General features: G+C 44.0%; 1 protein-coding gene across 1 annotated transcript in view; it reads right to left on the bottom strand.

Annotated features, from left to right (window-relative positions):
- Positions 1–3,830: 3,830 nt before the first annotated feature.
- The window catches only part of LOC131566619 (cytochrome c oxidase assembly factor 1 homolog), a 44,410-nt gene continuing 24,751 nt past the window's right edge, over positions 3,831–23,489 (bottom strand). Inside the window, exons 6-9 of the mRNA XM_058817966.1 lie at positions 11,554–11,656; positions 8,619–8,770; positions 6,645–6,721; positions 3,831–4,131 (exon numbers count right to left, since the gene is read on the bottom strand). Coding sequence (XP_058673949.1) covers positions 4,035–4,131; positions 6,645–6,721; positions 8,619–8,770; positions 11,554–11,647 — 420 coding nt within the window. The 5' untranslated portion in view covers positions 11,648–11,656 and the 3' untranslated portion in view covers positions 3,831–4,034. The remainder of the gene's footprint in view (positions 4,132–6,644; positions 6,722–8,618; positions 8,771–11,553; positions 11,657–23,489) is intronic.

Genomic DNA, 23,489 nt, shown 5'->3' with positions numbered 1-23,489 from the left:
TTTGGCCAGGTGGGATATATCTTCCAAAGTAATACCAAGAGCAGGCAAGTCTTCATTGTTCCTGATATTACAGGACTGCCCAGGGCCTGCTGCAGGAAACTTGATAGTAAATTTTGTGAAAAACTCAGAGAAATTATGTCTTTGACAAGCAGGAAAGATGCAGCACATGGCAGAAAAGAACTAGATGTATCCTCATTTCTAAATGGGAGATGAATCCAAATAACTTGTGTTCCCTGTGCAATGCAGGACATCTGCCCAAAACAGGGAGTGAACTGAGTGGTCCATAACTTGGACAAAAGTCTGTTACTCCTTGGAGAAACACTCCAAAGGGACCATGTCAGCCACTTAGCCTTTGTGAAGGCAGCACTTTCACAACATCTAGCTTTTTGCTTTTCAAAACACAGCCCATGTGCGCCCATCAGCTCCAACTCAAACAGGAGCAAGTGTTGTAACAGTACTGAGCAGTATCTGCTGTTCCTCAGCTGTAAATTGAACTCTTGCCCTGAATAGTCTGCCACCTTGGTAGTTTCCTTGAGGGTGATTACTGCCTGGCAGAAACTATTAAAATCAAACTAGAAAATAAGAAACAAAACAGGCAATCCAGCAAAGGTCATGGAGATTAGGTTTGTTTTAACTACACCAAAAACTGGAAAAGGAACTGCACAAATTTTCAAGCCAATAAAAAAAGGAGTATTTTAACATACTGAACATGATTAACATGGTTAAAGTCTTGTAGCACCTGTTAACGAAGCTGAGAGAGACCTGGAATTGGAGAAGGCTTGGGGAGGGATCAGTGTGGAGGCAGAGTAAAGAGAATGGAGACAGATTCGTCTTGGCAGTGTCTAGTCCAGGACAAGAGACAGTGAGCATACCCTCAAGCACACAAAATTCTCTTTAAACATAAGAAAAAGCTTTTTTTTACTGTGAGAATGGTTGAACACTGGTACAGCTTGTCCAGAGGGTTATGGAGTCTCCACACTTGGTGATCTCTAAAACCTGACTGGACATGCTTTCAGGTGATCTGTTCAAGCTGACTCTGGTGGGAGTGAAGCAGTTAGAATAGATAATCTCCCAAGGTTCCTCCCAACCTTAAGTGTTTTGTGGGATCCAGGGCCTTTTCTCAAAAGATAAAGATTTTCTTAAAAAGAAAAAAAAAAAAACAAAAAAAAAAAAAAAAAAAAAACCCAAAGCAAACCAAAACAAAAAAAAAAAAAACCAAAAGAAACCAGTGTTTCAGCAACATGTTGAAATTTAAAAGAACCTAATCTTGTTCCAGTGTTCCTCAGAAGAAAAGACTGCAGGACTGGTGCCCAGGTGCCCTTTTGAAGTTTTTTGGGCTTTCAGCAGCTGCTGGTGGTTCTGAGACCTTTGCTCTCCCTGTTTTCCTGGCATGTTCCAGCTCTCTTGGCTGCTGTTGCTGCACCTGTGTCTTCTGTGAAAGCAGCCCCCTTGGGCTGTATTGTGATGTATTTAATGGAAGCCACATGGCCAAAGCTGCTAGGCACTGAACACACCAGCCTGATGCTTTTTTCTCCTTTTGAATATGTGCATCTTAAAAGAGCTCAAACATGGAGAGGAAGTGACTTCTGAGGTTCTTCAAGGTCATGAGGCAAGAAATCCAGTGTTTTCTGGCTATTAGGTAGTAAAACAAAGGCAGGGAATTAATTGTGATTTTACTCCTCCCCTTCCATTGATTTGCTGTCTTCCAGCTGCACCCATCGCTTTGCTCCTTCTCTGGGTTTTAAGATTTGATTAAGAGAACCATTGGTATGATTTGATGATATGGTCCATCCTCACTGCTCTGGGGAATCAATGGGTTGGTTGAGGTGACTGAGAGCCCTCAAAGTCAAAGGGGTGCTCAGGGGAGAAAATGAGAGATGGAGCCTCTTTGCAAGCTCTGCTTACCCCAGGCAAGGTAATAAAATCTCCAGCGCTACTTGTATGCTTTGTGTGGGCCTGGAAAATCCAGGGCTGGAGCCAGGCCAGGCAGTGGTGTTGTGGCACAGCTTGTGAAGGCAGCATGGGGACGCCGTGTGTGCCGGCTCAAAGGACAGAGAGGTGGTGAGCAAGGGCTGTGCTGCAGGCTGGGGTGGCTGTGGCCAGATTTCTTGGACACTTGAGGACACCAGCCACTGCAGGTCCCAGGCTCACTGAGCACATAGAGGTGACAAAAGGCAGATGAATGGCAATGTGTGCCAGATGCTCCCAGTGCAGATGCAAGGAGGGACTGAACAGGCTGGGCTTCCTCTCCACAGCCATGGTATCTTTACAGATGAGCAACAAATCAAAGCTGCAGCCAAGGAAGTGGTAATTGATGGATGGGAAGTGGTTGATTTGGCTTTTTCTTGTCAGCTGTTTGATTTCCCACCAAACTTCTTCAGTGACCAAAAGCTAGAGTCGATCAAGCTCTGAGGCACCAGGTGGCCAGCAGATCTCCATATCCCTGAGGTGTTGTTCTGGCTAGTGGTAGCGCAAGATTAATGTTTTCATATCATATGAAATTTGATTTGGCATGTATTTTGTTTTGTGAAACCAGTAAACAGCAATTTTAATCTTAAGGCTGGGCAATGCTGTCTTTTTTTGATTAATTCTAATCCTCTCCCTGGTGTGCTGGGCTTTCATGTGGGTTGGATCAGGTCTCACAAGTGCTCTTCATCCTGACAGCTCTTTGTGAAGTTCAAACTAAAGTACTCATGTATTGTTTCATTCTAAAATTGTTTATCTGAGATGCCTTTGCTGTGGCTCTTCAGCATCTCCTTTCTAATTAGGCATTTGCTTTTCAGGTTTGTTCAAAAGCCACCTTGCCCAGTTTGCTGGGTCATTTGTTAAACAAGAAAATGCTCACTGTTCTTTTAAAATTTGCTCTAGCTCTCCCTTCTCCATCACTCATGGCTCTTGGAAAGCTTTGCAGTGCCTTTGTCCTTGGTGGATTCCTTGGACTCAAATTTGGAAGAAGAGATGGAGAGGTGAGGAACAGAGACTGGAGCGGTATAAACTCTGGGCTATCCTTAGCTACAGCCTCTCTTAATCTAGAGATTAAGCATCTCTATTACAGTGAATTCAAAACATTTTTTTGTCTGGATGTTCTTAAGGGCTCCTGTGTTACTTCCTGCTACAGACAGGACAGTTACTTGTATTTTTTCTGTGCCTGAGACTGTGTCTTAGGTATTGCAATTGTTTACATAGGCAGTTTGGGATGGGACTGGAAATTAATTGGATTTGGGGAGTTTTTTGGTTAGTTTGGGGTGTTTTGTTTATTCCTCAACTTGCTTGGTGATGGCAAATTCTCTACCTGATGGCACAGTCAAAATCTCTTGTCATAGTCATAGGAAACCATGGCAGTGTCTTCATCTGTTCTGCACCCTCCTGAGTGTTTTTCTCCCTGAATGTCCTCCCCAGAACATATTGGGCAGTGCTGGTGTGAAGCAGTGGCTTCTTCTGAGTAACCTTCAGCGTGAGCAGTGAGTCTCTTCCTGGAATTCCTCAGATGAGTGGCCTCAGCTATCTCGTGAGCTTTGTAATGATAACCGTGAGGGTCCAAATCTGCCTCATAAGTGGAGTCGAGGGTGCTGCTGCTGAGCTTCACATTGGCTGCTTCATCCTTCCTGACTTAGGCAAGACCTTGTTGAGAAATGGGGGGAAACTGAGGCAGCAAGTCTTCTCAAAGTTTTGAGAAGCTGACTTGTCCTGCCACTGTAAAACAAAGCTCAGTTTCCTGGCAGTTTGTTTATTTATTTCGAATTCATAATACCAGCACACACAGGGCATAACACATGACTTCTCTGCAACAGCAACTCTTATGCAAGATATTTATTTTAGGCTTCTGTTAAACACATGAATAAACCAGCAAAAGAAAGAAATTACCATTGCAACAATAATGAGGTAAATCTTGGAGAGAAAATTGTCTTGAGAGCACCGCTTTAAGTGAAACTGTCACTTGTGACAACTGTGTACATTCATAGACACAGCAGGATGCAATCGATTAATGGCTCCTCTGGCTCAATGGGAGGCGGAGATGCAGCTGTCCCTGATTTTTAGCCTTCTTGCACACCAATGCTTTCCACTGGAGAGTGGTAAACGGGAATATTCTGACCATCCCGCAGTTTCAAGGTGACATCCTGAAGGCACCAGCTGACACAAACCAAAGAAGATTTTTAACTAGTAGGAATCACTTTTAACATGGTCAAGTCAGTGTAGAAACAGCTGGCTCAGAGAAACAAATAATTCCACACATTCAGTGCTTTTAAAAATTCTCTCAAGTGTTTTAAAACATGGTTTGTAAGCACCAGCTTCTGAAAGCTGCTCTCCCTAATATCATGGCATAGCCCAGATTTAAAGGTCTGGTATGCATGTTCCTATTTGCTGCAATTCAAATAAAAACCTGCCAGCTCTTCCTAGGACATTCCTTCCTTGACCCGGTGCCTTTTTTCCTCTCCATCCTGCGGGTGCATTCCTTGCTCCACTCCTCTCCAGCCCTGGAGCCAGACAGTGTTGCTAAGGAATTATTCTGGCTTGGAAGAGTTTGAACACTGTGTGATCGCTCAATGTGACTGCTGAAAACCTGACAGGGTACGACAGTGGTTACTCTAAGAAGGAAAATTGCATTTGTTGGAGACTGAGGGGGAGCCTGTTCCTTCCTCTAAGCTCTGCTCCAAACCCACTTCTGAGAAACTGCTCATGCTGCTTTTCCAGCTGGAAAGGACTATTATTTTGGGGTACTAAAATAGGATTTTTTCAAAAGCTCCTTGCACTGGCCCAGCTCTGCTTTTGCTGGAGTTAGTGTTGAGTACATACAATTAGGTAATTAAGCTGCTGCACCTCTGTGCAATGGATTTGCAGCAGGGCTCTGCTCAGCAGCCCTCTGCTCCCACCCCCAACCCAGGCTGAGCAAACGGGCTTGGGGGTGACCTGCTCGTTGCCCACAGTGGGGCCTGGGGGCTCAGCCCTTCTCTTGGTCACTTCAGGGCAGGCAAGAGGAATTTTGCAGTGCCTTGGCTGCCCTTGCCTCTGGCCATTCTCCCCATCCCTGTACTGCCTGCCTCTGGGTGAATGCCACTTCCTCCTGGACCAAACAAGATCACAGACTTCAAATTTTCTTTTTCAGTTGTCTTCTCTTTTATGAAATAAAAAAAACACTGTGGACAGTCTGCACACTCAGAGTCAGATGCATTTCAGTGGCTCTGGTGCCTCAGCTACTCTTGCACAGAGCCCTCAACTCCTGCTGCCATTTAGCTCTGTCTGTATCAGTGTAAGAGCTGCCCTGGAAAAGCACTCATGAACCCTGCAGCATCCCACCAGGATGGCCTGCTTACTTGTTCCTTACTCCTAGCAATTCTGCTGTTAGTTCCTTAGTGGGATGCAAGGGCACCAAGTCCTGTCTCAGCCCCATGGAAAGCTATGCACAGGACCCTGCACATGGGTGGATTTGGTGGAGTTTGACATATTTATCTGCCACAAATATTTTTACAGGCAGATGCCTTTTTTTTTTTTTTTTTGATTTGCAGAAATGTAAAAAGAGCTCATTTTAAAACAAAACTCCGAGATATGTGTATGTACTGCTGTAGTTTAACATTTTTCAATTCTTCAATTATCTTCACAGTAACTGTGAATGAGGAATAACAGGGCATTGTCTGTGGGGAGGGGCTAAGGAGGAGTGAGGAGATCAGAGGTGAGGTACCAGGGAAGTGAGGTGTGCAAGAAATGGGGCTGGGGACCCTTGGGGCTATCCCTGTTTATTAGGGATGAAGCCAGGTCCAGTACTGAGTTTCTCAAGTCCCAGCCTAGTGCCTTTCTCTTCCTTCCCATACTTACTCAGAAGAGAAATCCAGTAAGTCATGCTCATCTAATTATGAACAGAAAACATCACCATATGGCTGGTGGCAGCTGAGTAAAAGTTTTGTAGCTTTCAGTTTCTAAACAGAGCTATCAGAAGTACCTAACAAGAGGTCTGCAACTAGTCAAACTTTTGAGTTCATGTAGTAATTCTTTGCTCAGTTCCAGAAATGAGTTTACTGTTGAAAAAGGAGCTTTTCAGGCTCCAGAACTATGAAAATGTAAAGTCACTTCTATATGATATGGTATCAGAGTATCCTTCTACTATAATGCATCTGTTCCAGCACTTTTTTTTAACCATAAGGACCACACTTCTTGGATAGCTCAGAAAAACAAATGCTGTTTTTAGCTCACCTCATACAGCTATGATAGAACATGTGATTCCCTTACTGCAATCTCTAATAGCAGTAGAGATTGCAGTTTGTGAGCGCCAGCTTAGGAGTTAGGACTGCTTTTCAACAGCCTCTGCACCTCTGTGGGGAGGTGGGGTGGGAGGGGGACCATGCTTTACCTTGGCTCACAGTATTTGGATATGTACTGAGCTACAGTTTGCAGAACACACTTAACACAAAGGAATGGCTCATGTTCCTCTTCTATTCACATTCAGAGAGACAGATTCAAAATATTTCTCAACTAACTTACATTTTTGTCCTAATGAAAATAATAACCTTTGACAAGACCTTCAGACAGGAGTTTCTGCTCAGTCTGTGTGCATGACCTCAGCACCACAGATGACTAAAGCAAACATCCTGCTCTAGTGTTTTCTCCTAGCACTTCTTTCCCATTTCTCCTGCCACCCCCCAGGTACACACCGCTGATGGGAGTGGTCCATCTCTGCATTAATGTAGAGGCAGCCTGCTGATTTTGTTCCAGAGACTGGTAACTTTATCTGCAAATGTAAAAGCACATTAGAGATTCAGCAAAGCTTATTATGAAACACACATTTATTCCTTCCAGTCAAAGAGCTCACACCTTTTTAACTTTTAACACTATAATTTATTTTTTTTACTGTATTTCAGAATTGGACTGATCTATTCGAACAGCTAACACGTGTGTGGCTATACAAGTATGCCTGCTCTGCCATGCATTAATCTCTCTCTGCCGAAAGAATGTACCGTGTTACAGCTGCAGCCCCCAGGGAAAACCACCAGCTCCCTGAAATATTTATGAGCAAACACCTTTCCTTACCAGAATGCATGGTCATCCAGAGGTGACCTGAACTGTCAGAGCTTCCCATAACCATTACAAGCCTGTAGGTTGAGATCTTCTTCATGTCAGTCCCTTAACACACACTGAGGCAATGAGGTATTCAGTGATTCTTTTTTTCAGTGTTACAAATTTTATCATTTATCTGTTTAACAAACAAAGCTGGAGCTGCAGCAGCAACCATGGCCAATTGCACTGGGTCTAATGTCTGAATAAAAGAAATTATTGAAGTGTAGCATTTGCTGGTGGTGATGCAATCACAGAGAAAATGCCAGGTGTTAGCCAACATACCCAAGACCTGGGAATGTTGTGAAGTCAGTAAATCGACCTGTGGTATAATGATGATTAACCAGTTTATTTCATGAGAACATGAATACTTAGGAGTATGAAAAGGCAGAAAAGAAAGTTGGTGATTTGTGTCTTGGGTGAGGTCAGTAGAAGGCAGGGTTTGACTTCATCCTGAGTCACCCAAGCGACCAGCATTCTTAAACAGTGACATAGGAAAACACCCGTGGGAAAGGTTATCTTCTTTTCAGTCAGTATATGAGATTGTATGGGGTTTTGCACAACTTTTTTCCCTTAGATATGTTCCCTATGGAATCTATGAAACATGGAAAATTTTTTGGTTCAGGGTATCATGTAAATGCAGCCTGGCTGAAGTGAAAAAGAAAAGTAATTTTATGTGAGCTGGTTAAAGGTTGGGGTTTTTTTAATCTTACCCTGATAGCTACATTCCTTCATTGTGCCATCTGATCCATTCCTTAATGCCCTTGCTTGGTCCGTGGCATTCATAACTACTCACCAGTAAAAACAAAATTATTCCAATGTGATGAGTCCCGAGTGAAGGACGTGGAGAGGTTGCTGGGGGCACTTGGTGTTAGCAAAACAAGGGAAGGGCAGCCAGTCATAGATTAAGGGTTAAAAACACCGATGGAAAGTACTCTTGAGGCATCAATGCCAAGTGGAAGTGGACTTTTGTGTTTGCAAGGTTTGCCTGGCCCAGCCCTCAGCTGATACAAGGCAGACTTGTGCAATACTTCAGCAGTCAGCACAGCATTCTCCAGTCACTGAGTAACTCTCATGCTCAGTCTCAGGCTGAGCAGCTGTTCTCAATGGCACAAGCTTACAGGTGCTCTTAAAAACCACACCATTTATGCTGTACCACTGCATAGCTGGTAAGGGGCTGTAAAACTGCTCTCAATAAAGCCCTAAAAACTAGCATGGGACATATGTGGGGGGTAAAGGAAGGCAGGCGCTGTTTTAAAGCTGGATATGATACATCTTTGAAAATGATTTTGTGGCTTACAGTGTGAGGGGGGAATTGATTGTCTTGAGAGGTTCCTCAGCATTGTGTGATGGGCCCATACAGCACAACATGGAGATGCTGCTCTTGCTGTTTCTGTGCTAGTGGATTTATGCTCTGGAAATCCATTCCTCTTCCAGATCAACTGGTATTCCATCCTGCTGCCTTCCAGTGCCCCCAGGTGACTCATGAGCCGCTGAAAATCCCCTGGCTGATCTCTTGTCACCTGACATGTTGGGAAGCCACCCTGTGACACCACCCGCCCGCCCGGAGTTACCCGCGCTCTTTCCGTGTCCACGCGATTGCTCCCATCTGTCAGGTGGATGTTGTGAACCTTAAGAGGGGGAGCACCCAGGGCTGCCAGGGCATCAGGATTGCTCTTCAGTTGCTCCAAAGCTTGCTGGTAATACTGGGTCCTGGCAAAACTTTCTAGGTGAGAGAAACAGTGAGGAGACTGTTCACTTAAAATCAAAACAAGCTTAAAAAAAAGAAAAAGACATTTTCTTCAGGCTACCACACCCTCCCTGAAATACAGTCCAAAACTATTAATTAGGAGAAATTTAGCTAAAGGACAAAACACACCCTTACATCAGAGAAGAAAATGTTATTCAGCTCATTTAAGTGGACTCTGAACATAGCCTGTTTCATTCTGATCTACAGCTCAGCTTACGGCTCTGTCTCCCCACTTTTCATGCATTTGTAGGTTATCTAAAAGGAAGGGAAAAAAAGGGACAAGGATGAATATGTGAAATGTTCTGATAAAAATTCAATTTTTTTTTTCTATTTGAGGTACACAAAATACTTTAAGAATGGAGAATATCTTACAGACATTGAGAGGGGAACAGATGCTGCTGTGGAACTCTAGCTGTGGTCTTGGTACAGCTTTCCAAGTGGCAGCCATGAAGCTGCCATCTGCTGATGGATGCCTTAGAAGGGAGGCACTCAGAAGCACCACTTAATTTACTGGTCAAGCAGCCACAACAGCATTGCACATGGAGGACAGTTGTTGCTCTGTATGGCTGTGAAATGCTGTACCATGGCTGCAAATGGACAGACCACAGATGAGGAGCTGGAGACTTCCTGACCCTCCTTATGGGGACAGAGATTTGCTTATTAACAGTTTTAAGGTTGTCTTGCTGGGGTTTCTAGATCAGCTCAACTTCACTCTTTTGACATCAAGAGGGTAGAGTTAAGCTAAGAGTTTGTAGTTGTTAAATCCTACTCTGGCAACTCTGCCTTCACCTTTCAAAGGGTTTAAAACAAGGTGTAAGGTTTGTTTCTTGGTCTCTTGCCTGTCAGTATTAATCTTGGAGCATGAGGCAGAAAGGTGCTGCCCCCCTCTCCCTAATTAGAGGCATCCCCTGTGAGTAGGCAGCATCCAGTTGGCATAGAAACAGCTTTGCTAGGCTGTCACCTGCATTGGTCCTCCTGTGTCCCCCAGCACATCCTAAGGAGCTCCAGCCAAAGGGGTTGCAGCATGCCTGCCCTTTAGTACCCATAAATCATGGCAAACAGCCACTCAGACCATGTGAAAAGTATGTTGTGTTCACCCTGCAGGTTGCAGGAGAAATGGATTCTAATTTCCTGGTGTTCCTACTCAGCTGTTCCTTGTTAGCACCTCATGCATTAGACATTAAATGCCCAACTAATCCATTTGTCCTCACGTCTTTTGGTAGAGAAGCTGAAAGCATGCTGGAGTTGGCTGAGCAGACTGCTTCCACAAGAAGGGTGTGGAGGTGATGAGAGTAAGTAGAAATAGGATTACCTGAGTATTTGTACAAGCTTGCACAGAGACCACGTGCATGCAAACTTTCCTTCAGCCTGAAGGAAGGGAAGGGAAAGAATCCTTTCCCACTGCTCCCACCCCTATGGAGGCCACTTGCTCCTCTGTAGTCCATGTATGGGCCAGTTCTGTGCACTGGACAGAAGGCACTGGGATAGCCCCAGGCATGAGCCAAGGGAGGAAGGCTCTAAGTGTGGCTCCTGTGTCTGTTTAGAGGATAGAGAAGGACATACCTGGCTGCAGAAAATGTCCTTTCAGCAGCCTGGCTGAGTTATCAGGCAGCTGCTCAGTGGCCACTGAAATTACAAGAGGGCCAGAAGTAGCCACTGCCATGTGCCCCTTGACTGCACAGCCAAGGCATGTGGGGAACCAGCCCTGGGGCTTGCTGTGTAGCACAGGGGGTGGCTAACAGTGCTGAAGCTGAAAATTAAAAAATGCTAATGTCCTTGTTAAAGCCAGATTCAATATTTTAAAGCATAAGGATCATATTTCTGTCATGTACTCCAGAGCTTGGAGGCATGAGCTGCCTGAAATTAAAGCCTGCTTTCCAGCCCTGTCTGATTTGTTATTAATATGTGTAAAATGAAGGGGAATTTCAGACCTTATCTGAGGGCTTGAGAAACAGGCTTGGCTACACTTTTTTTCTGGCAGCATCCTCTGATATCAGGGTAGGTGAAAAGCAATATCATTTGATAGCACCAACAAGGAAGAGGCATAGGGCCAAGAGGCCTATGGCACCCCCTGAGAGAGAGGTAAAGCTTACTTCTGCTCTGATGCTAACTATCTAAAAGCAGTTTTAGAAAAAAATAAACATGTATAATTTGGACTAATAATGTGGATTCTTGGCCAAAGGCACATGGCAACTAGAGATAAACAACTAGATATAAACAGCAACATCACCTGTTTAGCTTTTCTCTTTGTCCTGGTCTTCTCAGTGCTGACCGCTCTTATCTGTACTTCATTGAGGAGAAACTCATGATTTCATAGCACTTCACAGGTGTGTTGTGTTTAAGGGCCAGCACCACACAGAGATTTACAGATAAAACTGCTAGACTTTAACACCTTCTCAGAGATGGTCCTCTTTTACTGCCCAGTTACAAAATCCCAGTTAAGAAATGAAACCTGCATTACTGCAGGTGAAGCTTTCACTTCACCATTACCCTCAGGAAACCCTCAAAAACCAGACTTTCTTCTGACCACAACAGCCTGCTCCCTATGCAATATGCGCCTCTGGAAATGCACACAGCAGCTCTTGGGAGAGCAAAAGCCCTGAGGATGAAAAAATGGAGCCCACAGAGGCAGAACCCAGAGGCTCTTCCCTTAACTTTATCTGCTTCTCACAACTCGCATGCTGCTATTTTCCCCACTACACAAAAGCCACTGAAAGGGGCAGAGGAGAAATAAGGTTGCTAACAACACCAAGACTTGCTTTGCATAAGATTGTACATCACGATGCATCCCCCGCCGCTGAACAGCCCCATGAAAACAGCCATTTGCCGCAGCTTTCTCAGAGAAGCTGGCATTTTTCCTTCCTGAAAAGAAAAAGAGAAGACAGTCGTTGTAAAAGAAGAAAGCCAAAGGGTCACTTCCCCCCTCCTCCTGTTTCCAAAAGCCCTTTCCAACCAGGCCTGAATGAAAGCGCAGTGCACAGGCCCCGAGCTCGCTGGGGCCCCACCATGCGCCCAGAAGGAAGAGTGGTGAGAACAGAGCAAACCGGGAACCCAGCTGGGCTGAATGTGTTTATTCAACTCCTTTTAGTGATGCCACCACTTCGCTAATTGCCGAGAAGAAAATGACCTCCCTGGCGTGGCCGGGGGCCAGAGCCGTGGCACTGCGGCGGGGGCTCCCGGTGCCCGCGCGTTCGCTCGCACACTGCGGGCATTCAGGCTCCGGGCACCGCATTTCTCTCTCGAGTAAACTCCTCTCAAGTAAACACGCTCGCGGCAGGGATGCATTTGGCCTTGAGTGGCAAGGGACAGAGCCAAGCCAGCACCGTGCCAGCAAAGATAATGGAGCCAGGGTATGTGTATTCTGTTGTGTCAATTTTTTTCCCAAGCTGTGGATAAACAGGAAGTCTCTTCCAAGCTGTTTTTCTTCCTTCCTGTGACCCCCCTCCCCCCGCCCAAACTTGCCCTTTTAATGAGTCACAATTTTGACATTTGAATGCATGACCCAGCAGAATAAGAAACACTTCCATAGTTAGTGCAAGAGGGGCACTGAAGAACTGAGCTAATGCTCCTGACCACAGCAGGTTAGTAGGAGTCAAGCTGAGCTGTCACTGGGGGCGTAGCACTTTGTTTCAGGCTGTGGCAGGACAGGACTTGAACAAGCATCTGGCTTCTGCTCTCCATTCTCTTGGAGCCGGAATGGGAGGGAGGAATGGTCTTGACAGCAATTAAAAAAATTTAGCAAAAAGCTTTTCTTTTTCAATGGGCACACAGGAGCTGTATGGGACTTCTAATCCCAAAGGCTTCACACCCTGTGACTGTGGTCACAAGGTTTTGAGGTGAAGAGAGAGGCGAAAATGTTGATTCCGTGATGAGAAGGCTTGATTTATTATTTTATGATATATATATTACATTATGACTATACCAAAAAGAAATACAAAGAGAAGTTCTCAGAAGGTTAGCTAAGCTAAGAATAGATAAGAATTAATAACAAAGATCTGTGTCTCAGCAGAGAGCGAGAGCAGCTCTGCTGTGAGTGGTCAGTAAATCCAAACATCCACAGGAGACCAATCACGGATCCACCTGTTGCATTCCATAGCAGCAGAGAACCATTGTTTACATTTGTTGCTGAAACTTCTCAGCTTCAGCAGGAAAAAATCCTAAGAAAGGATTTTAATGAAAAGATGTCTGCGACAACACCCCAATACTTGTCACACGACACTGCAGCTGAAGTGCTACGCTCCATGAGAGCTGATTAATAAACCAAGGCCCAAACCAAAATGTAACCAGAAATGTGACCTGGGCAAGACTGTTTGAGGCCTGTTGTGGAAACCACCTCTAGCATCCCTCAGGTATGTGTTAGTCAGGTATTGTTCAGCTGACAACCACAGTTCAGCAAGGGTGGAGAGACAAAAGTCAGAACTTCTTCCCGTGGTGGCCAGGTCAGGGTGACATGGGCAGCCTCCCTCTGCTCACCACTCTCCTGACATGTCCTCATGCTGACACTTGCATGCTCTAAACTGAGGGAAACTCAGACTCCCCAAGGAAGTGGTCACAGCCTGTCTGAGTTCAAGAAGAGTATGGACAATGCTCTTGGGCACCTGCTGTGACTTTTGGAGTGTTCTGTGCAGGGAGGAACTGGACTCCATGATCATTGTGGGTCCCTTTTAACTCAGCATATTCTATGACTCTACAAAACTGTGAATGCAACTCAGGTATAAGTTTCATCTCCTGCCCTGCTGGTATTAGCACTCAGTTGTAATGCATGCTATTCCTAAGCTGAATGCTTTCCTTATTAACTAGTTTCCTTGATTTTTAAGAACCCTTAGTATTCAAGTTTGCTATTTAAATAATCTCAGATTTGTGGCTAGCTAGTAGTGATAGCAACACAGAGAGGCATGTGGATGTAATGCCTATTTTATGCCCCAAAATGCCTAAGCTGTGCCATTAGTATTGTCAGCTATCATCTCTCTCACTCCTGATCTGTTTCACTGATGAGTTTTTTCTTCTAGTTTTCCCTGGGGAACTTGAATGGCATGAGAAGTTACAGCAAAGGAAATGTGCAAGTGTGGTTTTACAGAGAAACAGTGGTAGTCATTTCACAAGGACAGTGAGAACTTCCTGCTTGCCTGCTTGTGTTTGCAACTTTCTTTAAATCCCCACAAAATCTGATTAATAACAAGTTTCTTATAAGATTCATCTGGCCAGGAGGAGGCTCTGACACCAACACCACATAACAGGGACGGGGAAAAAAACCCCACGGTAAATCTGGAGGGAGGATCAGATATAACAGTTTGTGACCCGAGGCATTTGTTTTTGCCCCTTTCAAAGTTGTGGCCAGGCAAAATTTTCTTTCTGTGATTAAATTCAGGGTAATTGAATGCAAATGTCTGGGGTGGGGGGTGCTGCTGGCAGTGTGCTGAGTAAGGGTGGGAAGACAGGGAGCTCTTGCAGCAGCGAGGTTTTGACTGAGGCTCGGGGGACCTGCCTGGTAAACAGCGGAAATTAGAGGCTCTGCAAACTCGCTGTCAGTGGGTCTGAGGTTTGTTAGGTCTCACGGTCTGCTCGCACCACGACAAGGGAGATGCATGGAAAGTAAGAAAAGCTTATTGCTGATCAGCCACATGCTCACACACACTCTCATCGCCACCTCCGCTCCAGTGTGGAGACAGTGCCATCTGGCAAGGGAGCTTGGCAGCTGAGCAGTGGTGATCCCATTAAGCACTGCTGCCCCGTGCTGCACGCCTGGCTGCTCCTAAGGTGCTGCCCCTGCCCACAGCCCTCTTCTGTTGCTGCTCTTGCTGAGGCAGAGATGTGGAGACCTGAGGTGCACCCAAGCTGTGCACCAAGGTCTCCATTGCGCATTTTCAGTCACAGCTGGAAGGCCATGGGCTGGACCTGTCTAGCTCTTGATGCTCTGGTCCCATTTGTTTCTCAGCTGTTTTCCCAAGCCAGTCCAATGACAGCACACTGTGGGAAAAGGTTCAGAGCTACACATTTTAACAAGCCTCTCAAGACTGCAAACCCTCTCACCAATCCCACAATTCCTTGCCGGCCTCCAAAACCAAGGACAGAATTGACTTTGGAGCCCAGAGCATCCCCCACAGAGGGGCTGCTGCTTCCCTTCCCAGCCATCCTGGTCCCTTGTGGAATGGATGCTTGAATACTGCAGCCTTGAGCATCCTTTGGCACACAGCTGCCAATGACTTCTGAATGGTGACTGCTTGCAGAAGACCAAAATGTATTAAGGATCTGTTGTCTGCAAGGACTTGTCAGTTGGATTTCTGTCCTGTGCCCAACTGTGTCTGCTGCTCTGTTGACTGCTCTGCTGAAGTGCCATGGGAGTGGCTCACTAAGGAAGGGAAGCAGAGTCATGCCCAAGGTGTGCCTCCTGTCCTGAGCCCGAACATGACATCCAGCTTGCAAATGTAGAGACTCTCACAGGGAAGGACCAAACCCCCTTTACTTCATTTGCCACAAAGGGATCAACTCTAAGTATTTGGGAGAATTTTATAGATACAACATGCATCCTAAGAAGGAAGTCCATGCTGCTATCTGTGGTGATCTCCCCTGAGAACCTTTATATCTCTAAAAGAGTATGCAAGTCAATTGGTGGAAAAACAGACTTTTCAACAGCCAGTAATGAAAAAAGCACGATTTCCAAGCTATTATGCAAAGACACTTTTCCTCCATGTTATTTGCAGAGGTAAGAGAGATTAAGTGGAGATTAGCATGCACAAAACCACTGAACCCACAGTTACCAAGAAGAGACCTTAAATCGTTGTAAGTAGTGTTCTCAAAACACAACTGTTAAAGAGCAAAATACCCTAATAATAGTGATGTTCACTTTGTGCCTTAAAAATAGCAGGATTTGGAGGACAAGGCTTGACTTTGAAGCTAAGTGGGACACAGGCTGTTAACAAGATTTAAGAAACTTCCAGGGTCACGTGTGAAATGGTGGGTTACTGCAACAGTGAAGGCTGTTTTAAATTAGACTTTGTTTTCTCCACAGAGGATCTTCTAAAAATAGGCTGGCTTAAGACAGTCTCCCTTATTTTGGCAACTTTGAGTTTTCTGTTTGGTCTCTGAAATTTGTGTGGCAGAGGTTGCTGTTGGGCATCTCCACCTAAGGCAGGTATTGGAGAAGAAGGGTATTTTCACCAACCATAAACATTGACTTTATTTTCCCTGGAACTGAGCATGGGAGCTGGGGCTGTAGGTTCTCTGGGGAAGGCATTTCCTCCTCCTTCTCCTTGTCCTTGTCTTCCTTCTGGTGCTATGAAACTCCACCAGCATCTCTAGCCTCTGGGTGCTACTACAGACCAAACAGCAAACAATAATACTGCTCTGAAACAAGAGAGAAGCAACTTGATCAGTGCAAACTCGGTGTGATCACTGCTGCCTGTCTCAGTCTGGGCTGCTGCCTACCTACCTGGCCAGGACAATATAGTGCCAGGCCACCAACACAAGCAACTGGGGGCCTTTAAACCACCTTGAACAACTGCAGTCCTGAGGTGTTGGACTGACACACTAAATAGGTGCAACAAAAGACTACTATTCAATTAAATTAAAATTTATCAAGAGACCTGAACACAGACCTGAGCATCTAACTTTAAGGCTGGAGTTGCTGCTGACCCTTCTGCAGTGGAACTCTCCCTGGGCTGGTGGGTTTTCAATTGGCCTTGGGTACAGCTTTTCAGCAAACCACCCAGGAAGTCACAGAGATGAGGGGAATGTCAGGCAAACCACACACGAGCACACACTTGTATTTCACATTCTTGCTTTCTTGCCCATCCATTGATCTTCTAAGATCCATAAGGCAGGCATCTGGGTGTAAGCCAATTTCTATACTAATAAGATGCTAGGACACCATTTTAGACACATCTTTTTGACACTCACTGTCTACAATATCCCTTCATCATAAGTACTCTCACCCAAAACAGGACAGTACAGCAGAAATGTTCTGACAGGATCTCAGCATATTATTTTCCCTTTTTTTTCTGGAAATAGCCTCAACATATTATTTTCCTCATGTATGAGAGGTAACAGCACAAATTTTTAACCCTGCCAGCATGTTCAGAAGCATCAAAGACTTTGCTTGTATAGAGTGCCTTCAACAAGACCACAGAAACTTGCAGTAAAGTTTGCTTAATTCACAGTCAAATCAAAAGTAGAATTAATATTTTTCTTTTCTTTTTCCACCTTGGTTGTTCTTCAGATGCACTGAAAACACATATTCTGGCCTTTAAGCAGGTACAACATCTTTTTAGACACCTTTGAAATAGTTTCTTCCAGGATCTCCTTGTGAATCAGTTCCTAGATTTGTGTAGCTGGCCCTGGTGAGAATGCTTTAAGCGGCCCACTCTACATATGAGAAAGACTACTGGCATGAAAGCCGAGAAAGAAGGTTAAGTTTATTTTCTGCCTTTGCTACTAAGTAATTAACAAGTCAAGGGAAAGTAGTCAATAAAACGATTAAGGACTTTAAACAGTCACCTCACTCTTGTATCACTTCTCCTGCAGCAGATGCTACAAAGCAATTGGCCTTCTCAGTCAGCACAAAACCTGCATGATGCCTTCAGATATACTAGTTTCATTTCATTTTTCTCCTCTCTTGGGCACTCTTATTTTCATGTTTCTATTCTATTTACAGAAGAGAATTTCTGTTCTGCTGTCACAGACAACTTCCCTTTGTGCTCTTAAGCTGCACTGTCTCATCCGGTGGGCTCACCTGCACTGCATTTCTCTTCCTCCTGCCCACCCACCCTCACTCCTCTGTGTGCCCTCTTCCCTGAAGAATATTGCACCACCACCCTGGTGCTGAGCACACAGAAGCAGTGGGGCCATCATTCCTGTTGTCCAAGGAGTCCTATTGTCTCCTGCTGTCCATCAGTTTATCCCTCTGTGAATAGAGCCTGTCCTCCTAACTGTGGGTATCAAAGGCAGGTGCCAAAATCCTTCATTGGTTTTCTCTAAGTTGGAAAGATGCTACAGCCTAGTTTGTTGAGTCTTTTTGAAGGCCAGGCCCGTGTGCCAGCAGTTCAACAGCCAGCTCCAGATCACTCCCCAACACAACTAGAGCTGCCCCTACTCTGTGCTGAAATACAAGGGATATATCGCAGAAAAAAGGCACAACCAGGGTGTATTATTAGAGAACCAGGATAATTATACCTACAGTGTGACCCATTTTTGCTGCTATTGGAGGATAGCATTATAGGTTAATGCCTAATAATCTGTCATTAACATCCCTAATTGTATATTTCTGTAATTGGACACCATGGAGGGGGGAAGAAGGTGTCAATGTTCATTTTTTTGCATTTTAGAGGTGAATTGCGAAGAATTTAAGAGTAAGAATTCAAAAGCAGGGTAAATGAAAAAGTTGCATCCAAGGTGCAAGAAGAAAAGATCAGTGGTGATCAGTGAGTGATTTACCTGAGAAAGCCGTGGGACAGCTTCTTGGCTTCCTTGCTGCTGGGAGTGAGGTCATGAGTGCTGCAATCCAAGTTCAAAAGAATTGTTTTATGCTGTCCCTGTGCCTCTGCACAGCCTGCAATGCAGGCCAGCTTCCAAATGGGCACGTTAAAACAAAAGAATCGTATAAAGAAACAGCAAATAGAGTCCTTTGACTGTCTCGCGCTGTCAGGATGAGAGGGAATAACACTCTGTGTTTAGCAGAAAGGAACTGTCAAGCCAGTGAGGTTTTCAGTTTGATGTTTCCCATATATAATTGCCTTGAATAAGTTCACTGAACCTGCAAGGTAAGGGAGCGGGGAAGAGTACAAAATCATTTCTCATGGAAAGAGTTTACAATTCTTTCCATGCAGTGGTAATTACTTATCTTTCTTAGTAATTTCTGGGCATTTATCTATATCCAATACACTCATTATGGGGAAGACATTGACAAAATCTCATATCCAATCTAGCTTTAAGTCAACTTACTAAATCCTGAGATGTTTGAAAGAATCAAAAAACCACCAGGAATCTGTGATCACTTTCTTGGCTAACAGGTTACATTTTACCTCATAAAAGGAAAAGAAAATGGTCTCAGAACTTCACACAAGTACTGCAGATGTCATTGGGCTAGGAATTCTATGTGACCATATTAAAAACCTGGAATTTTACCATTTCCAATCGTGATAAGACCTATGCTTGTGGTAATTTTTCTGACTTCGATAATATCATCCACATGCCCACACTAAACAAGCATGCAGTAGACAGTGACCTAAAGGTACTGAATGCCAGGAGAGGCAGTCACAGGGGAAAAATGTTTAAAGCAGAAACACAGTGTACATCATATGATGCTTGCTCCCTTGTTTGCCTCTGGAAATGAGGAGGTAAAAGATGTGGTGTGGTCTGCTCTGCTGTGGTCAGTAAGAGCCTGATTTACAAAGCTTTTAAAAATATCAGTGGAGGTGGGAAGGTCTGCAGTCCTGTGCCCAAACACCTTGCTGACCTAATGCTTTTTACTATATAGTATTACAGCAGTACATACTTTTGGCACTTAAAAACACTCTGCTCCTATTCTTACTTCCTACTGAAGATCAAAATTTTAAAAAATGCTACCCTAATTCCTCTCAGATGGGGTAAGCTTATTTCAAGTGCCCTTTTTATACCCTCACAGCACAGCCCTCTTTTAGAAAAAGACTCTACCCTTCTGAAAGTCAAGTCCCTTTCAAATGTGTCAGATCAACACTTACAGCCCAAGGCTTTAAAGAAAATGAATTACTTTCGAACATCTTGGACACCTGGATCAGCTCCAGAAGTTGGTCCTTGCCCATATGAGGAGAACTGGTTCAGTATCAGCTAAATCTGTTAACACAAATTAGGATCTGGGGAAAAGCTAACCTCAAAGACTCGTGACTTTTTAATAGGCATTGGGGACCAAAAGCAGCACAAGACCAACTGGGATTCTGACCTAGAAACATTCTATTATCAGAAAGACAAAAAAGGGAAAAATAATTATGATGGGAACCATTAAAAATAAAAGAAAGAAAAGAAGTTCTCATAGTACTTGAGGGTTTCCGTTCAGACAGATCCAGCTTGTTAACTTTTGCAAAGAGCTGTGCAAGATGAAGAGTGCAAAAGGGCAAAGGAAGTGATGGAACCTGCCACACTGCACATGCAGCATCTGGAGTCAGACCTTTAACTTCATCTGGGGAGTAGCTACTGATTTATTCATCCACCCTTAGAAAAAGGAAAACTTGTACTGGATGCTCACAAGATAGTTGGACATGAATCAAATTCCTTTCCAAATATGAGTCAGGACAAGAGGAATTTCAGAGAACAGCTGACTGCAATCTGTATTTTTGTCTTCAGAATATGTGTGGGAAAATTTTTAAGGAATAAATATTTCTCTGTTTAATACTTTGAATGTGAATCACTGAATCTTCAGTTCTTCAATAGCTCCTGTTATGGAAGGCAGGGATTTTTTTTTTTCATTTTGCAGAGCTGTGGGAGAAAAACACACTGAACATCTTCACAAGAAAACAGTACCAGGTCAGGCACAAGACAGTACCAGGTCAGGCACTTGACTTCCAGAGACCTGGGCTGTTCCCTGTTCCCTGCCCATTTCTTCTCTAAGGCTAAAACATGCCAGACCAGACAGATTTGGCAGAACTGCAGGGCTGTTTCCTACAGCAAATCTACCTTTAGAGATATGGGGACAAGCTTTCCTTTATGGAGATACAGCACAGGGCTTTGTCCAGCAAGGAGGTGTGATTGTCCAAGAGCTGGACAAAAACACAGAGCACACCTTTATGTACTGTTGATGGGTGAGATTTCTCAAAATGTTGTGTGCTTTATGTATGCTCAATAGATGATACCTTTACAGGACCATTGCCGTCAACAAGATCTTTGAAAAGTCAGCATCTGCTTTATAGCATTTTCAAGACATATCCTCACTAGTAGTTTTCAAACAGGGCTGCAAGCAACATACACTATTTCCTCAGGAAAGGTTAATCTTCAAATACCTGTTGTGGGGTTTGTTGATTCAACACTAGATTACCAAGGTCTCAATACAATGAAATTTGACACTTGTGGCATATATGAGACACATAGGTGGGCTGTGATCCATTTCTGTTTGTTTATGTTTTATTTTCCCATCACATGCTACTCAGCTCTGTGGTGGTGTGAATAGCAATAATGATGGATACCACTTTTGTACAACATTACTCCTAGGGACCTCTGCTTACACAGAAAAATCCCCTGCTTAATGTTACCTCCAACCTATCCATGACTTTTGCAGTTTGTATGATACCAGCACAAACAAAGCAGAAGAGAGAGCTCCCAGGTTTCACAAGCAGCTCAGGAACTGACTCACTGTATCACTGTGGCTAAAACTATAAAGTTTAGGTGTCTCAATTCACACATGCAGAAATAAGTGACTAAACACTTCCTGGTACCTACTTTGCTGGAAGATACCAATATTTAATGGCTGCAAAGTGCTCTGACAGCCTAAGATGTAATTTTACTTAGACATGCAGTTGCCCGTGTGCACTACACACGTTAAGAGCACGACAGTGTGTTCCACACAAAAAAATTAAAATACTTTGCAGTCTGGCACAGGGCATGTTGTAGGACCAGCAGAATAATTATAGCAGCTGCAGTTGGCACTTATTAGAAAATTAAAGAAGCTGTTAACAGGTCATTATTAATCTGTGACTACCTGCCTTAATAGTATTCAGTCAACAGGCATGAAGGTGAGGGGGTGGAGGAAGCAGTCACACCTTCCTCTAAGCCACTGTAGAAGTCCAATACCCTCATTTATCATCACTTTGTAATCTGCTTGTTTACTTCCCTCCTGGTGTCTCTTCCCACTGGCTCTTCTCCCACGGCTGACTCTCACACCAAAGGACTGCAAGGCTCTTGGCCAGGGAAGCCACCTGCAACAGCCAGTCCCAGGGGAAAGGCAGCCCTCTGCAGTGGCTCAGCCTGGTAGCTGTCTCCCTGCCTGTAAACACCTCTCCTGAGTGTACTGTGCTACTTATAAAGACTATTTTGTATGTAAGGTATCCCTGTCCATCTACAGCACACTAGGATTTGTTCTCTTGTGTCTTGGTTCTTGCCTCCCTTGTGTAGGCAGATGGCTGGAACAGGAGGGAAAAGCAACTCATTCCCTGCTTTTTCAGACAAATACACACTCTCCAGAGCAGACAGATGCCCTAAAGTCAGATTCAGGGCATCAGTTCCTCTTTTGGGTTCAGCTGTAGAGTATAAAACATTTGCTGGCTCTGGTCTAATGCTTTTTGACATTGTCAGGCCCCCTTCAGTGAACCACTGCCTTGTAACCAACTTGACAGGAAGTATTGTTCTACATTTATTAATACTGTACATGTTATCTTCAAACTGACAGGTTCCAAGGCCAGGCATCAGCTGTGCTCAGCTCTGAATTAGAAAAAAAAATTCAGACCATAGCACAGACCTCCTGCTGCTAATAAGTAAATAAATAAATAAAAACATGCCTTCACCATGCTACTGCCACATGGTTTTATCCTTTCAATCCCAATTTTGCAGTAAATTTTTTTTTTTACTTGAAGTCTTAAAATATGAAGTACCTGCTTCCCTGCACCCTCCTCTTCTTGGCTTCTTTAGGAAAAGACTTTTGAGTCTTCTTTTAATTTATTCCTTCCTCTCTCATTTGGATGCAAACCTATATTGCAGAAACTTGAATCTACATAAAAGTTAATTAACTTCAGGAACTGTTTCTCCTTTCTTTTCCTTTCTGTTTTTTTTTTTTGGGTTTGTTGTTTTGTTGGGTTTTTTTCAACTAAAGCCACTATAATTTTCTATTATTTTTAAAATGTTCAGCTTAATGGGTTATGTTTACTTAGTCAATAAGCTGATGATGCCCACGACAGGACCAGAAGTGTTTGGTTAGCAGCAGGGAGGAAAAAAAAAATCAATAACTCCAAGCATTTGGCAGCTTTGTGGGCAGGAAATAATTTGTATTCTCTGGTTTAAATCAATGACCTTCTTTTCTTTGCTGTTCCAACAGGAAATTATAAACTCTGTGAACACTATTTGCATAGTGTCTTCTGCCATACACTTGTATATGCCTGGGAAAAACAGTATGTTAACCCTGGCAGTGCTCCTCTGAGCTCCCTGTTAAAGAAACCCAGGTACTTTAGTACAGAGCTTTTCAGCAGGCACTTGTATTCATTAGAAGCAGAAACAGTCTAGAGAAAGATGTAAAAACAGCTCCTCCTCCACTTCCAACAGCACCACTCTCTTTGATAACAGCGTTGTCTACTGTTAGTGGTATGAAAAAATGCCTTCCTTGTAACTTGGCAAGATGCTGTATTTTCAGACAGAAACTTGCTATTTCTACATTAAAGCTGCATTTGCACCTCTGTATCTTGCTTGTCGGGGTTACCTTAATGTGCCAGCTATGATTTGAAAGTGCTGCATTTTTGCTTGAATTCAGCATTACAAAGTTCATGGTTTTGAAAGTTTCAGCCACTCTAGTGCTGTCCTTTTGCAATGTTCATTAAAGAAGAAAAAGAAATAGCTCCCTTGTCTTGCCATGCTCATGGGAAGCTGTACCAGGAAGGTGATGATCCAAGGAAAGGATCCAGTGTTTAACCTGGCATTGTCCTACACTGCATTAAGTCCAGTTCAGATATTTTTTAACATGTAGGAGAGCTGGCATTCAAGAGGACAAGCTAGTCACAGGAGAGGGAGGAGGTGTGTGACCCTTTTT

The sequence above is a fragment of the Ammospiza caudacuta genome, chromosome 1 (genome assembly GCF_027887145.1).
Source record: "Ammospiza caudacuta isolate bAmmCau1 chromosome 1, bAmmCau1.pri, whole genome shotgun sequence".
Taxonomy (NCBI): Eukaryota; Metazoa; Chordata; class Aves; order Passeriformes; family Passerellidae; genus Ammospiza; species Ammospiza caudacuta.
This window is presented reverse-complemented; position numbering and strand designations above follow the sequence as displayed.